The sequence below is a fragment of the Panthera uncia genome, chromosome X (assembly GCF_023721935.1).
Source record: "Panthera uncia isolate 11264 chromosome X, Puncia_PCG_1.0, whole genome shotgun sequence".
Lineage (NCBI taxonomy): Eukaryota > Metazoa > Chordata > Mammalia > Carnivora > Felidae > Panthera > Panthera uncia.
Window position 1 is genome coordinate 36,195,230 of NC_064817.1, and position 17,907 is coordinate 36,213,136.

At 42.2% G+C, this 17,907-nt stretch overlaps 1 protein-coding gene across 1 annotated transcript; it reads left to right on the forward strand.

Annotated features, from left to right (window-relative positions):
- The first annotated feature begins 511 nt into the window (after nt 1-511).
- LOC125931269 (60S ribosomal protein L28-like) lies at nt 512-10,646 on the forward strand. Its single transcript, XM_049643229.1, is given in 4 exon segments — nt 512-646; nt 6,550-6,827; nt 6,829-7,035; nt 10,610-10,646. Coding segments are annotated over 4 exon segments (657 nt in total).
- Nucleotides 10,647-17,907: the final 7,261 nt, after the last annotated feature.

The window sequence follows — 17,907 nt, forward strand, 5'->3', positions numbered from 1 at the left end:
TAGTCCCAGGCTCTGTATTTACTGTGAAACCTTGTGAAAGGCACTGATATCTTTAAGCCACAATTTCCTTGTCTTTCAAGTAAGGATAATTCCTTCCATAAGTAATATATCTTTTGTTATAAAGAGGAGAGGAGATATGTATAAAAAACTTTTTAAAAAAATTACTTTTAGAACATATGAATTGAACCAAAGTCTTTTTGGAGGATGAGAGAAAAAGGTGATTCTAGAAGCTTATTGAATTGCTCCAACTTGAGGTCTCTAGGAGACCAGCACAGGTATCCAGGTGAATTCGCATTTTGTAGAATTCTGAGGAATAAATGTGAATGGGAAGTAGGGAGAGAAGAGGAAAGGTCTAACATGTATTAAATATTTGCTACGCACTGGGCACATTACATTGATCATGTCATGTAATCCATCATCAACCCTGTGAGATCGTTAGTATCTCCCGAGTTAACAACCCAGGCTCAGAAGAGTTAAGGAATTTGTTCAGATTCACAGAGCTAGTATGAGCATGAGACAAGACATGAACCAGTGTGAACTTGGCCTTACACGCAGGCTTTACACACCCAGCAGAACATCTACATTGTCCACTGAGAAGTCCTTCAACAATGTCATAGGAGAGGAAATGGAAAGCCCAAAGGATTCAGTTTGTGTAGCTTGAAGAAGCCAACTACAACTCCTAAGCGTCATGGAAGTCTTGTGTCTTTTTTTTTCATCTTTAAAATTTGAGGCAATGTTGCACGTGACTCCATCACCTGTTTGTTTTAATGGAAAATAATGTCTTTAATTATGCTCCACTAAATAAAACTACGACTTCAAAACAATGAGTTGTATTTATTCGAAGGCTTTAGATGTCCCTTGCTGTGTTGCCAGGTACCCACTAAAGATGGTCCGCTCAAGGATTACTACTCCAAAAAAAAGTACGGAGGACAAGGATATTTCCACTATTTACAGACTGCGAATTTTCAACCTCATGCCGAAATTTTGCCTGAGGATAGTGTTTAATTATTATTATTACTATTACTATTATTTAGTAAATGTCCCATAGAAGACACTGAAATCTGAAACTGTATCCACTAAAAGTACATTTTCTTCATTCTCTCCTACGCAAAAGCCTGAAGAGCTCGGGATCGGTTTGTATTTTGGGACCAAGTAGCAGTCTACATGAGAGAGGATTCTGGATTTTGTAGTCAAATTAATTGATTTCAAAACCCCGCTCTGCCACTAACTTATTTGAATCTCAGTTTCTAAGTCTGAACTGACATGCAGGTTTATTGTGAAAATCAGTCACCAATTATGCAAAATGCCCGGTATTCAGTCAGCAATCAATACACTGAGAATATTTTTACTTTAATTCTATTCTGCTGCTTTCGAGAAAAAATTATACCTAATATTAATATTCTTATAATTTTCATGCCTTTATGCAAGGGAATATTCCATATTGTGGTCAATTGCAAGACACCTAACCAACTCTTGGAAGAAAAAACTAGCTGTAATCTCAAAGTTTATCTGATCCAGCCTACTACGCATCTGATTTTTTAAAGTAATTTTCATTTGTAACTTCAGACCATTTTAAAGATTAAATAGATCTACTAGGCTTATAACAAAAATAAATAAGTAAATAGCAATTCTGTACTCTCCTTTCTACTCCATTCCCCAGAGGCTTTTTACCTCTTTATTCTGATGCTAACGTTTACATTTCTTTTTTTTCTTTAAAAAAATTTTTTTAAATGTTTATTTATTTGAGAAAGAGAGCACAAGCAGAGGCAGAGAGAGAGGGAATCCAAAGCAGGCTCCAGGCTCTGAGCTGTCAGCACAGAGTCTGACGCGGGGCTTGAACCCATGAACTATGAGATCATGACCTGAGCCGAAGTTTGATGCTTAATCGACTGAGCCACCTGAGTCCTGCTTTTATATTTCTAAAAAGAATCTTTTACATATATACAGCTTTTGTTTTCTGTTTTAGATACGTTCCACTGTTTTCCAACCTCAGACATTGCACAGAAGTACAAAGTTATCCTTATTTCATATACTTCGTCAGTGATCTAATTGTTTTTTTTTTTTTTTTCTGTACTAATTTAGGATCTTCTCTTTATTTCTGGACTTCTGAGGTTCCAAATGAAATAAACTGAGAGGGACTTTTTTTCTTTCATTCATTGTGCAGGGCTCTCATGGGACTCATGCAGGTTGGAGATTCAAGTCCATTGATTCTGGGGAATGTTCTCGTATTATTTTTTATAAGACATGGAAAATTATTCTGGGAAGAAAATGATCACTTTCAGAAATCCTTATTTGCCTGTTCTACCTCTGTATTTTGTAAAAAAATCTTTTGTCTTTCTTATAAATTGTTTTCTTTTTTTATTCCAATAACTAGAATATTTCCATGACTGAACGTTCCAATGTTTTAATCAAATTTCTTATTTTTAATCATATTTTTAATGTCCAAGGGCTCATCTTTCTTTTTTATTTTAGTTAACATACAGTGTACTATTGGTTTCAGGAGTAGAATTCAGTGACTCATCACTTACATATAACACCCAGTGCTCATCACAAGTGCCCTCCTTAGTAACCATCACCCATCTAGCCGATCCCCCCCACCTCCTTCCATCAACTCTTAGTTTGTTCTCTATTTTTAAAAGATTCCTGTGGTTTGTTTCCCTCTTCTCTTCTTTTTCTCTCCTTCCCATATGTTCCTCTGTTTTGCTTCTTAAATTCCACATGAGTGAAATCATACAGTATTTGTCCAAAAGCTCATTCTTAATCCATGAAGATACAAGTTAAGTTCTTTTTTTTTCTTTTTAAATGTTTATTAATTTTTAAGAGAGAGAGCATGAGTTGTTGAGGAGGGGCAGAGAAAGAGGGGAACAATGGATCCAAACTGGGCTCTGCGCAGACAGCAGCCAGCCAGAAGTGGGGCACGAACTCACGAACCGTGAGATCATGACCTGAGCCAAAGTCAAGAGCTTAACTGACTGAGACACCCAAGAACCTCTACGTTCTTTTCTTAAAAAAAAAAAAAAAAAAAAAAAAAAAAGTTTATTTACTTATTTTTAGAGAGAGAGGGCAGGGACGGGGCAGACAGACAGAGAATCCCAAGCAGGCTATGCACCGTCACCGCAGAGCCTAACGCAGTGCTCAAATTCACAAACCATGAGATCATGACCTGAAGGAATGTCACAAGCTCAACCAACTGAACCACCCAGGCGCCGGTTTGGTCTCTTTGTTGGTGTTGATCGCTTTCTCTAAACATTTGGTGATGCTTGATAGCCCATTCATATTTAAAGTTGAGATAACAAAAAGTTGATCAGAAGGTGTTTGTCCAGGGGCAAGCCTTGTCTGCCCAGGGACTTCATAAACAATCAGATGGCCAAACAACTTTTTCATTGAAAAGCCCCCAAATGTCAGTCAGTGTGGATCTTCTCTCTAGGAAATTCGGTCTTCACAAATAATCTTTGAAACACTTGCCAAGGGAGTCTGAGGGCTGCTGGTCTTTGTTCTGCTGATGGTGGAGGGTTCAAGTTTCACCTTTAGTATGTGGACTTTCTCAAAGTCCCCTTTTATGACCTCTCCCACGGGCAGTAATGTTTTCCAGTGCTCATTGATCTCATAGGCCTTGCCAGGTGCTCCTTCTACCCAAAGCAGCTGGCTTTATGTGGAGAGCAGAAAGTTTCAGTTATAGTACCAGCTGGAGGAAAACCACCTCGGCAACCGTCAATATTATATCCAGGGGCGCCTGGGTGGCTCAGTTGGTTAAGCGTCCGACTTTGGCTCAGGTTATGATCTCATGCTTCGTGGGTTCAAGCCGGCATCGGGCTCTGTGCTGACAGCTCAGAGCCTGGAGCCTCCTTCGGATTCTGTGTCTCCCTCTCTCTGCCCCTCCCCCACTCATATGTGGTCTCTTTGTCAAAAATAAACATTAAAAAATTGAATCTTATATCTAATAACTGGAATTATTTTTGCTCCGGTTATTACAAACTTGGGCCCCGTGGGTGTGGATATCCTAGTGGCCAAAGGAGAAATCCCTGCATCAGAGAACACAGATACGGTCCCAGGAGCAGAAGTGGAGATGAATACATGGTCATCTGGGGTTTCTTGTGCCACTAAACCAACTGCAGAAGAAGGTCACTATACTGGTGATTTATTCAGTGATTTACTCTGATTACCCGGGGGAAATGTGGTTGCTGCTACACAATGAAGTCAAAAAGGACCATGTTGAAACCCAAGGGCATTCACCAGGGCATATTTTAGTTGACCATACTCAAGAGTCCTGATCCATGAATGACTGCAGTAAAAACCAGACATCCAAGACTCAAATCCTTTAAGGCTGTAAGTTTTGACTACCCCACCCCCCCTTCCCCCCGCCTAGTAAACATTACCATCCAACTGACATGCCAGCCAAGGATAAGAGCACATGTAATATGTGGTACAAGAACGTAGCTATGATAATCAGCTTAGCCAGCAAAACCATCTACAGAAGTGAAACCTAAGACAGCTATATTTTGTGTAACTAACCCCTTTACCACACTGTATTATTTGAACCCTGGGGTTTCCTAATGTTTTACAATTCAGGTGAGAAGACAAAGGAATTTTTCTCATCCTGCCGTGATACAGCAGTTAATGGGAGTTCATATATTCCTCTGTTAGGATAATGAAGATTTTATTCCAATGGAATACAAGAGTGGATGTTGTGAATCAATAGGAGTGGACTGTTTGGGATGACTTCTGCTTGGCACCCTCTCCAGATCCATTTTCCACTATTTTTAAGTATTTCGTGTTTCCTGTTGAGTTTGGCCAGCGGAGCCCTGGCAGTAGACTGCAGAGATGGGAGGGTTGTGAGACAAGGTATTTATTCCCTTGGTTCTCTCCCTGGAAGGTAACCTGTAGCTGGCTATTTTCTTCAACTGAAGGTCACAGACGACTCTTTTTTTTTAATGTGTATTTATTTTTAAGAGAGAGACAGAGACAGAGACAGAGCATGAGTGGGGGAGGCAGAGAGAGAGGGAGACACAGAATCTGAAGTAGGCCCCAGGCTCTGAGCTGTCAGCACAGTCTGTCTCGGGGCTCGAACTCACATACCGTGAGATCATGACCTGAGCCGAAGTCAGACGCTTAACTGGCTGAGCCACCCAGGCACCCCATTAAGAGCAACCAACTCTATACAACATTCCTTCCCTTTTCTCTTATACTTATACTTTACTCTTATACTCTTATACTTATAAGATACGTAATAATATCTTGGCTACTACTAGCCTTAAGCTCTTGCCTGTAAATAAAGCCTTCTTGAATTATCCTATTTCAAGTGTATCATCTCTGTTTCCTGTGGAAGCTAGGTCTGATTCCATATATATACCACAATAGTTTTTACATAAACAAGTTTAAACAAATTTCTGTTGTGGGTTACTTAGTCTCCCTCCATATACACACACGTACATGCTATAGACATTTTGCCGTCAGTAACACTGAAAATATTACACTTTGGCTATGTGCCAGTGGACATTTGTCTTAATTTTGCTAGGATACATTTTTAGAAGTGGAATGGATAGCTCATGCGCTACGAATATTTTTAAGAACCTTAATACAGATTTCCATATTGCCCTCCAGTAAACTTGTGTCAACTTATACTAATTTATATCAGGCCTCTATGAGGCGACTTAATTCATTCAACTTTAGTTAAAGCTGGGTATTAATATTTTATAATTTGCAAATTTATGGATGAAAGAATTTCATTGTTGGTTTCATTTGCATTTCTTTTATTATCTTTTAAGATAAAACATTTTCATATGCTCATTTTCCATTTATATACCTTTTTTGTTAAACTGACTACTCCATCCTTTACCTTTTAGTCTATTTGAGATTTCAACTCTTTTTTTCTCATGTCAAAATGTTTACCCCTTGTCAATATTTATCTTTGACGACAAAAAGAGCAAAAACAAGAAATAAGGGGCACAATTGAATTTTTTCAGTGTGGGATTTCTGAAGGACTGGATCAGAGATATTTTTCAGAGTTATTTCTAGGGTAAACTGTATTCTCTTCTTGAAAATACACAATGATTATCATTAACATCACCAAGAACTGCATGAATAAGTTATCAACAGAAAAAAGAATGCCTTCGAGTAGATATCAAAACTTTATTATTTAAAACGCTTGCCTAGAAAATAAAGAGTTTCCGCATGAAATGAGACTGGCGTGGCCCAGTTTCATGGAGGAACAGAATCATGCAATACGTCTTGAAAGACAAGAAGGAAGAAAAATACTGATATCAAAGTCAGAACACTTGCCCCTCAATCCACATCAGACTTTCCACCACCCAGTTTCTATGACAGACGGTTGTGGTAAGGGACAAGTGACATAGTGTACTGTTGCAGAAACTTGGGTGAGCCACGCATTACTTCACACTCAGCCTCAACTCCCTCTTCCGAGCACACCTCCTGGGGAGGCTCCCCTCACTTCCCCGGTCTCTCTTCCACTAGGGGTGCCCATACGATATAACTGGTTATAAACAAAGAGCTTAACAGGGGCCCTCCTTTCTCCTTCCTGTTAAGAGATAGCTGCACTTTCCGACTCGGGCTGCCATAGGGAAGGGAGCTGTCGCCACATCCACCCACCTCCAATGGACGGTCCCGAGGAACAGTTCCAGCTTCCTGATCGAGACGAACAAGCAGACGTTCAGCACCGACCCCAATAACCTGAAGGCTCCCAACTCCTTTAACGACAACAGGCTGATTCACCTCTACACTGTGGGCGAGAAGCCTGGGGCTGATGGCAGACGCATAGTGGTGGCCGTGAAGCGGAGATCCCTCCAGGGAAAACCCATTAGCCCCGTGGACCACCACGAACAAGAACGCCTCGGCCACCCTTGGAAGCATCAGGCACAGGATCCACAAGAACAAGGACCACCCAGATCCGTACGTGGCTGCCATTCACACAGTCAGCTCCATCCCTCGCAGCCAGAAGCCTGTGACGGTGAAGAGGAAGAGGCCCGCCCCACCAAGAGCTCCTGAGCACCTGCCCCCCACCTTCAAAGCAATAGAGATGTCAACCACCCCAGAGAGAGAGAGAGAGAGAGACAAATGGGGCATCCATCTTGAAACCAAGAGGCAAAACCCCAAAACGCTAGGTTTGACAGAGTAGAAAGGCCTTTTTTATTTTTTTTTAAGCTGTGTTCCTGAGATATCGTCCAACCCTAGCCTGGCCAACTCTGGAATGTCTCCCACTATCCCTTTGGTTACATGAAAATCTATACAGTTCTCTGTCATCTGTTGTGATCTGCACAGGCCATCATACCCTGACTGTTGAGAAACATTGAAACGGGATGTTCACCTACCCCAAATTCTAAACCTTTACTTTTTATGCACTTCAGGACCCCAGGAGAAGGAATTTAAATTAGGTTCTCAATTGGGATTCATGTAACTTGACAGACACTCTGGAGCACCTCCAAAGGAAAGCAAAAGGAAAAAAAAAACACAGTGGAATCTCTACAAGAAAGTATATAAAAATGTAAGGGGTGCCTGGGTGGCTCACTCAGTTAATCGTCCCTCTGACTTCAGCCTGGGTGATGAACTCACGGTTTGTCAGTTCGAGCCCCACGTTGAGCTCTGTGTGGGCAGCTCGGAGCCTGGACCCTGCTTCAAATTCTGTGTCTCCCTCTCTCTCTGCCCCTCCCCCACTCGCACTGTGTGTCTCTCTCTCAAAAATAAATAAACGTTAAAAAAAATTTTTTAAAAAAAAGAAAGTATATAAGAATGGTCCACAAAGGCATGAGTGAAGCTGACATCATTGTTGGGAACCAGATGTGAGAATTAGTAGAATTTCTGGGTAGAAAGTGAGGTTGTACAGCCCTATGAGAATTTTAAAAGTCAGACAGCTGTGATATAAAGAAGAAAACAGTATTCTCAGAGATCAAACAACTCTGCTGAGGCAACCCTCTGAAAGAGGATGCGAGAAAAAAAGGGAAGGATCTTTATACATGTTGGAGAGAAAGAAGATGTTGATTTTTACAAAATACAAGCTCAGTCACCATTTATTTAATTAAGCCATGAAACATCTAAAAGTAAGATTTATTTTTTTGTTGTTTCAAATTTTTATTTAAATTTTAGTTAACATATATAGCAATATTGGTTTCGGGAATAGAATTTAGTGATTCAAGATGTTGATTTTAAAATGTTTTTAATGTTTACTTATTTTTGAGAGAGAGAGAGACAGAGACAGAGTGTCAGCTGGAGAGGGGCGGAGAGAGACAGGCACAGAATCATCCAGGCTCTGAGCTGTCGGCTCTGAGCCGTCTGAGCCCAGTGCGGGGCTCGAACTCACAAGCAGTGACCTCATGACCTGAGCCGAAGTCAGACCCTTAACCGACTAAGCCACCCGGGCGCCTCGAAGATGTTGATTTTTCAGTAAAACTTCTAGTTTCAGCTCTGACATAAAAAGCTCGGAAGTCATCACTTCGGTCCTTACAACAAGAAACAAACTGAGCACGCTGAAAAGCAATGACTTTTCCTGAAAGGGCAAAACCGCACAAGAAATCTACTTGAAACATTCAGACTGTGATACTTTGAAGATAATGAAAGAAAAATGCACTATACTAACACTAATCAAAGAAAGCCAGAATATCTATGTTGTTCATCCGAGACAAAGTAGACTTCAGAGAGAGGAAATTTGTCAGGCATAAAAAGAAGACATAATACCAAAGGAGTCAATGAGGCACCTGGGTGGCTCAGTCAGTTAGGCGTCTGATTTCCGCTCAGGTCACAATCTCACGGCTCATGGGTTCAAACCCCACATCGGGCTCGCTATTATCAGCACAGAGCGCACGTAGGATCTTCTGCCCTCCCCTCATTCTGTCCCTCCCCAGCTCGTGCTCTCTCTCTCTCTCACTCTCTCAAAAATGAATAAACATGAATAAATAATAACAATTTTCTAAAAACGCATAAAATCCTAAATATGATTGAACAACAGAGCACCAAACTGTAGGAGACCAACACTGATTAAAGTAACAGGAGAAACAGACAAATCCAGTATTACAGTTGGAGACTTCAACACCTCTGTCACTACTTGATAGGTCAAGGAGGTAAGAAATCAACAGGATACAGTTGACTTGAACAGCAACAGCTATCAACTTGATCTAATTGACGTTAATAGAATGCTCTTTTCAACATCAGTGGAATATACATTCTTATTAAGCTTGCAAGGAACATTCCCCAAGATAAATCACATTCTGGGCCATAAGCTATACCATAACAAATTTTTAAAAAATAGAAATCATACAAAATATGTTCACAGACCACAATGAAATTTAAAAGAGAAATCAACAAATGATACCTGGAAAATTCCCAAATATTTGGATATTATGCAACACTTTTGTAATAATAGATGGGTAATGGAAAAAGCTCAAGAACATAATATAAAAATATGTTGAATTAAGCGAAAATAAAAGGGCGATTTCTTGGGTTGCTTGGGTGGCTCAGTCAGTAGAGCATCTGACTCTTGATTTTGGCTTAGGTCATGATACTACGGTCATCGGATTGAGCCCCACATCGGGCTCCACAGTGAGCGGGGAGCCTGCTTAAGGTTGACTCTCTCTCCCTCTGCCCCTTTCCCCTAGTTGCAATCTCTCACTCTCTGAAAGAAAGAAAAAAAGACGGGTACTTGGGTGGGTCAGTCTGTTGAGCGTCAGACTTTGGCTGAGGTCATGATCTCACGGTTCCTGGGTTCGAGTCCTACGTTGGGCTCTGTGCTGACAGCTCAGAGCCTGAAGCCTGCTTCAGATTCTGTCTTTCCCTCTCTCAAAAATAAATCAACATTAAAATTTTTTTTTTCTTAAAGAAAAGATAACTTCTCAAAATTTGTGAGATGCAGTGAAATCAGAGTTTAGAGGGAAATTTAGAACATTAAACACACATTAGCAAAGAAGAAAGATCTAAAAGCAGTAAATTTAGCTTAAACCTTAGGAAATGAGAGAAACAAGAGCAATTTCAGCCTAAAGCAGGTGGTAGGGAAAAAATAAAATCAAGAGTAGGAAACTGTGAAAATGAAAATAGGAAACCAAGAGACAAAATCTGCAAAACCAAAAGATCAATAAAATTAATAAACCCATAGAGAGGTTAACCAACATAAAAAGACTGAAGACCCAAATTACCAATATCAAAAATGAAAAATGGTTCCTCACTACTAATCACATGAACATTAAAATGATAATAATAGAAAACTGAAAACAAAAAAAAAAAAAAAGAAAACTGAAAACATCTATGCCCACAACTTTGATAGATGAAACAGACTAATTCCTTGAAAGACACAAACTGCCAAAACTCACAGAGGAGGAACATTAACTTGAACAGCCTTATATCTACTAATGAAATTGAAATAATTAATTTCCAAGGAAGAAAGCACCAGAGACCCAGATGATTTCAATTGGGCAAATTCACCAAATACTTACAGACAAAATGATAGCAAGTTTTTACAATTTCTTCCAGAAAATAGAAACAGGAAGAACACTTCCTTGCTCATTCTAAAAAAACATCGTGCTTCACCTATTTGACCCTCATATCCATTCGCCCAAGTCCACAGATAGCATTAACGTGTTTACTGTCTATATACTTTTGCCTTTTCCAGAATTTATGACGCCATAATGGTGAAAATAATGCGTTAAACATTTTTCAAGGGGCGCCTGGGTGGCTCAGTCAGTTGAGCGTCTGACTTCGGCTCAGGTCATTATCTCACGGCTCGTGAGTTCGAGCCCCGCGTCGGGCTCTGTGCTGACAGCTCAGAGCCGGGAACCTGCTTCAGATTCTATGTCTCCCTCTCTCTCTACCCCTCCCCTGCTCATGCTCTGTCTCTCTCTGTCTCAAAAATAAATAAACATTAAAAAAAAATGTTCAAAACCCATAGGGCTAACCAGCACAAACTAAGCCTCATGTGTGCAAATTAAAAAAATAAAATTTGGGAAGCCACAAGATCCTAGGACGGAATGCAGAATGTGACCAACAAATCTAAATGTATTACAAAGGATTGGAACAGCCTCAAGGAAGGTAATGGATGAAAAGGTGCTGATGTAAGTCAACTTGAAAATGAGTGGAGTTCATAAGACTAAAAGTAAAAGGTTCTATATTTCACCACTGTGCTCTAGTTGATAAAATTGCTTCCCATGGGGGTATGGGTTAACAATTCAGAAAACACCATACATTTATACTAGAATCGAACAGTTAATTAAATGGATGGCAGACAATGGAAGCCAGATCTCACTGCTGGAGTGGAAGATTACAGGGAAGGAAGCCAGAATGATTCATGTCGTAACGGACTAGAATTGGAGACATCAGTGTGAACCAATTTTAGCACAATAAAGACACAGTTCTTTACACATAGAAGTATATATATTAATATTGTACTAATGCCAGATGTTAATAACAGGGGTAATGATGTGTATACAGGAATTCTCTACACTATCTACATGAAAATTCTGCAAATCTAAAACTTGTCTACAATAAAATACAAAGTTTATTACAAACATGTTAGTTTGGGGCCCCTAAGTGGCTCAATCAGTTAAGTGTCCGACTCTTGATTTCGGGTCAGGTCATGCCCCGTGCGTCAGGCTCTGCGCGGACAGTGGGGAGCCTGCTTGGGAATTCTCTCTCCTTCTCTTTCTGCTGCTCCTCTGCTCACGTGTGAGCTTGCACTCTCGCTCAAAATAAATAAACTTGAAGAAACAAAAAGCCAACATTAGTTAGCCACATGGTTAATGAATTAGATGGCAGAGAAAATTAACCTTTCAACGTGTTCATCCTACAGGTGAGAACCACCCTGTGCTGTATTCGAAAACACGGATGGAATGCTAACTGCGTTGCTTGCCAGCTGTGGAACCATATAGAATCCGTCCTTCCCTTTAAAATGAGAGCACTGGATCTGATGACTCTTAAACCCTGTCCAGCTCAGACATTGCATCACTCTGCCTCCTCGAATCTAGAAGGCAGATCTGGCTTCTCACACGTTCATAAGGCCGCTACCCTTCTCTTGGGGATGGCTGTGTATCTGCGAATAGGATGTTGGAGCCCATCCCGGCAGCCACTTAGAGTCAAAGCCTCTACAGGGTACAAGGGAGGCTTCAACCTGCCCATGGCGGGTATAAGGTTCCAGTAGCCTCCGCAGTCCACTCTCACTTGTGTGGTGGTTACTGCTGGGTCCCTGCCCAGACACCCTTCAGGGGGCTATTGTGTCCATTCTCCAGCTGCTAAGACGATTAGCTAATAGCTCCCAGCTCACTTGTCTCTCCAGAACTGGGCCAGGTAACCAGGGACTTCTTTATGCAAAAGAGGCCTAGGAGGTTACACACACCCCTTTGCTGGGCATTGGCACATTACGACGCACTAATATTGGGGTATTCAAGCCCAACCCTCTGGCCCCGAGGTGGGACAATCCCATGGCATTCTTCACATTACAGAGCTCCGTGTGAGATCAAGGCTGAGCCTACAGTTGCACCGAACCCCCCTCTTGGCCTGGCTGTTTCGGCCCTTTCCTGACGACAGGACACCTTAAAGGTTTCACTGCGGTGCTCTCCCTGCCTAAACTACTTGCACAAGCATCCCAGCTTCAGGCTCTGCTTTTGGGAACCTGCCACAGAGAGCGTAGGGGAAAGGTGTAGTGAGCTTCTAATGTCCTGAGGAAACCATGGGTGTGGCTACTCCCGTGCAAAATTCTCTAAAGCAGGACTCAGCAAGCTTCTCCCGCAAAGCACTAGAGAGTAGGAATTATAGGTTTTGCAGGGCACATCATACGGTCTCTGCTACATATTATATTTCTCCTTTTCTTAAAACCCTTTAAAAATGTAAACGGCAGGGGCATCTGGGTGGCTCAGTCACTTGAGCGTCCGACTTCAGCTCAGGTGATGATCTCACTGCACGTGAGTTCGAGCCCCACGTCAGGCTCTGTGCTGCCAGCTCAGAGCCTGGAGCCTGCTTCAGATTCTGTGTCTCCCTCTCTCTCTGCCTCTCCCCCACTCATTCTCTCTCTCATTCTCTCTCTCTCTCTCTCTCTCTCTCTCTCTCAAAATATGAATAAACGTTACAAAAAATTTATGAAAAAATGTAAATAGCAAAAACAAACCAAAAAAACCCCCCAAAATAAAACATAAAATGAAAAGGTAAACAGCATTCTTAGCTCTTAACTCATATGACAACAAGCAATAGGCACAATTTGGCCCAAGGGCTGTAGTTTGCCAACCTCTGCTCTATGTTGGCAAGGTCGCCCCACTGCAGAGTGGAGGTTTCAAGGGCCTCAGCTATACTTCTGGCTTTTCTGGGGAGAATTAAAGCAGAAATCCATCTGACAGAGATGCAGCAGAAATTAACTAATAAGCTTTAGACGCTCCCCAAACATAATGGATGCTCTACGGAACAAAGAATTCAGGGACTTATCATTAACTAACCATCTCCTGTTTAATCGTTTGTCTTCTGGTTTGGTTATTATGAGCAAGTCTTTTTTTTTTTTTGTAATGTTTTTTATTTACCTGAAGGAAGAGAGAGAAAGAGAGAGAGAGACAGAAAGCAAGCAGGGGAGGGGAAGAGAGAGAGGGAGACAGAATCCCCAAGCAGGCTCTGAGCTGTCAACACAGAACCCGATGTGGGGCTCGAACTCACAAACCGGTAGCTCAGATCTTTTATCTCCAACGCCATAGACACAATCCGGTTCTCGTGCTTCAAAGGAAGCAAGGCCAAGACTGAGTTTGTCAAGATGAGAAAAGGACGAGTGTAAAGGAATCTTGATTTCTAGTCATTTCCTTTCAAAACTTCCCCCAGACAGGAACTAGAGCTGCAACAGCCTTTGAAGCAACAGAAAGTATTTTGTTAGTTTATAACGAAGTTCCCAAACTGTCATTTCCTGTTTCTGTGTTTCTCCCACCCATCTGTAGTGAACACTGAGATGATCCTCTAACCAGATCCCTCCTCGATGAAGGATGTGTCGCTCGAGCTGCTGGGACTGCTGTAGAGAGACAGCCTCCAGCTGTCAGCCTCTTCAGGGTCTGCCTCAGCTGCAGGGAGCAGGCTGGCCAAGGTCTCGCCCCTTCTCTACACCCAGTGTTTTAACCATGTCAGAGCATAACGGGCCGGGCCATGTTGGCCCGACCTGGGAAAAACTCTGTGGGGTCACTAGAGGCTGTCACAGCGCCTACATCACAGCTGGATGTCTCCTTCTGCCTAATCTTGCTCCCTTCCCTTCCCTTTCACAGGGATTGAAGCTAAGGCCACTCCTCAATAAACATCCTGCATGCTTCAGTTCTGTGTCATGATCTCCCTCCCAGGGAATCACAATGCAACACTTTCTCACTCTCCTCATTTCCTCTGCTGTATCACACTGGTGCAGGAAACGGCAGGCCAGGAAAGAATGGATCCCTATCTCGGGTGGTTGGTGACAAGGTGCGAGAGGTCTCCGTCAGGACTCCTTGGAACCAGCGTACCCATCTGATATGCTGTAACCTACAAGAACAAAATTGGCACCTGCAAGGGGCTGGCATTGGAGTAATAAGAAGTGACCTCATATCAGCAGAGGCCTCATGTTATGCCAGGCGTTGTGCTAGATACTCTTACACCTTCTCATTCATTTACTCCTCATTAAGAAGCTGGTGTCTTAGGTAATGGTCTCCTAGCTCATGAATACGAGTTGAGGCTGAATGTGTAAGTGAACTGAGACTCAAGGTCAAGATCCTCTAACTCCAGCTTAGAGTCTAAACTCTAACTCACCTCTCATCTGAATCCAGGGCCTAAACGTATTTTCCCACACCTTTATTAGACAGGGATGGAGTTTGAATATAACAAAATCCAACAACAATAACTTTTTTTTTAATGTTTATTTATTTTTGAGAGACAGAGCATGAGTGGGCAAGGAAGAGAAAAAGAGGGAGACACAGAATCCGAAGCAGGTTCCAGGCTCTGAGCTGTCAACACAGAGCCCAACGCGGGGCTCGAACTCATGCACCTTAAGATCATGACCTGAGCTGAAGTCGGACGCTTAACCGACTGAGCCACCCAGGCAGCCCTGAACAACAAGCACTTAAACAAGATGTGCTTTCTTTTTCTCAGTTTATGAAAGTCGTAAGCGAAGTGGTTGCTGACATTGGTTCAGGAACTGAAGGATGTTGGAGCTCAGGTTCCCAAATCTCAGGTCCCCTGCCAGCATTAAAACTACCTTTCAGAAAGAAAGAATAGGAGCACCTGGGTGGCTCAGTCTGTTGGGCATCCGACTCTTGATTTCAGCTCAGGTCATGATCCCAGGACTGTGGGATTGAGCCCCTGCGTCTGGCTCTGTGCTGAACATCGAACTTGCTTAAGATTCTCTATCTCCCTCTGCCTCCTTCCCCACTTGTATGTACTCTCTCACTCAAAGAAATAAATAAATAAATAATCAAATAAAAAGAAAGAAGAGAGAGGGTGAAGGGCAGAAGGATGGCTATCAGCTACTTAGCTTCTTTACAAAGCAGTGACTTTTGCTCACATCTCATTGGCCAGAACTGCATCATGGGACATCCCTGACTGCAATGAAGTCTGGGAAATATATTTTGTAACGTCAGCTGTGCCCACTGACAGCCTAAATTGAAGTTCACTTTCTAAGAAAGAAGGAGAGAATGGCTATTGACCGGACAGCTAGGTTCCATACCTGAAGAGTCATCTCAAGGATTTCTACAGGTTTTGTAGGTAGTAAGGTTGGGTTCCCTGGGAAAGTCACCCAAAGATGAAGATTTGTGCAACAGCGTTCCAGGGGAGTGCTCTATGTGAACAGCACGTGTAAAGGAGAATGGGAGAAACCGAACTGTAATATAACTGCAACAGAGACCGGTCGGCCTCATGGAAAGCTCTGAAGCTGGGGTGGCCCCCAGATATGTCCCAAACTGAAGCAAGGGGATCAGCCTTGTAGCCTGCATCACTTGGTTACTGAATGCTGGCTGCCCCTTGGAAAGAGGTATAACCTTGGAAGACGAAGCCATTTCAGCCAAGGGCAATTCCTGGGAACAGAATCAGCTTTGAACTGCCAGCAACCAACACTCCGGGGAAATAAGTGCTTCCGACCTGAAGAGGAAATTTGGACAGCACATCTCAGCATCCACAACACCAGGCTAATAATAAGTTGACCCTCACATGTTGAAGTACAGACTCTCCATGCTGATCTCACAGAATGTGTTAGACAGAGTGGCAAAGGAGGCACAAAATGAGAGCAAAACCTTCCCTAGGATACTAGTTTTTTGTCGTTGTTGTCTCTTTGATTGATTTGAGAGAGAGAGAGACAGAGAGAGCGCATACGTGCACGCACGCGAGAGCGAAATGGGGTGGGGCAGAGAGAGAGAGAGAGAGAGACAGAGGATCTGAAGCAGACTCCATGCTGTGAGCACACAGCCCCATGTGGGACTCGAACTCATGAACCGAGAGATCATGACCTGAGTCAAAGTCAGACACTTAATCAACTGAGTCGCCCAGGCGCCCTAAGCTTTTTTGCTTCTGTGTCAAGGAACCCTCATGTAATAATCTGCAACATCCCAATAGATGTAATGACAACTTACAGTCTATTAAAGTAGTCTTTTTTAAATTTTTTGTTTAATGTTTATTTATTCTTGAGAGAGGGAGTATGAGCGGGGAAGGAGCAGAGAGAGAGAGGGACACAGAATCTGAAGATGGCTCCAAGCTCTGAGCAGTCAGCATAGAACCTGACGCAGGGCTCGAACTCAAGAACTGTGCCATCATGACCTAAGCCGAAGCCGGATGCTTAACCAACTGAGCCACCCAAGTGCCCCTATCAAATTAGTTTTAACACGTGCATTATTTTTTTCTCAAATGGCAAAAGAAATGTGTTGACACTAAAAATGTTTAAAATACATAAAAGCTGAAGAAAGAAAATAAGCATTATCCAACGTGCACAAATATTCCCTTTAATACCACAGTATATATTATATATATCCTCATATATGTTTGTGTGTGCGTATATATATATATATATACACATTTATACGTTTGTGCATTACAAAATATACATATATAACATGTGTATAATATACATATATAATTTATAATATGAATCGCAATGTATGATAAAGAAAACTGGGTTCATACATTGGTTATTCATGAGTATGCTTTAAAGAATTCCTCATGTTGTATATTTATTTATAGTACAATTACATTTAAAATTTTACGCAGTCATTGAAAGTCACGTAAGAAACTGTTTAACCAAACATATATGGCTGGATATATATGTATATTATGTTCTCTGCTATGAATAATACTGTACATAACCATTTTGTGGAATTCTGATTATTTCCTTCTGATCAGCTGCTCAAGAACCAGGCAGGTAAAAAGGCATCAACTTCTTAAAATAATTTATATTAAAATTCATAATCTGCCCTCTGGGAAAGTAATACCAATTTCCACTTATTTAAGAATGTATGAGCAATTGAGTTGACTGCCGAAGTGTCAGAGTAAGGACCTTGGTGAAAGTGCACCCCCCTAAAAGACTGCCACAGCAATCTAAAGCCACCATTTATTACGTCTGAAAATTAACCAAAGGCTCGGGACAAACTGAAAAGAGTTTACTCAAGAAAAAGGACTCTTTCCTGGTAAGAACCGAGGGGTCCAGTCTATCACACATTCATTTAAGTCTTCTCCCATGTCCCCTCCCCTCCCTGAGTCACGGGCAAGGTAGCCATGAAAAGCTGGGGGTCTTACAGCCAACACAGAGAAGTGACCTTCTCTGGAGCTGTGTTAAAAGCCTCCCCCCGCGGGGCGCCTGGGTGGCGCAGTCGGTTAAGCGTCCGACTTCAGCCAGGTCACGATCTCGCGGTCCGTGAGTTCGAGCCCCGCGTCAGGCTCTGGGCTGATGGCTCGGAGCCTGGAGCCTGTTTCCGATTCTGTGTCTCCCTCTCTCTCTGCCCCTCCCCC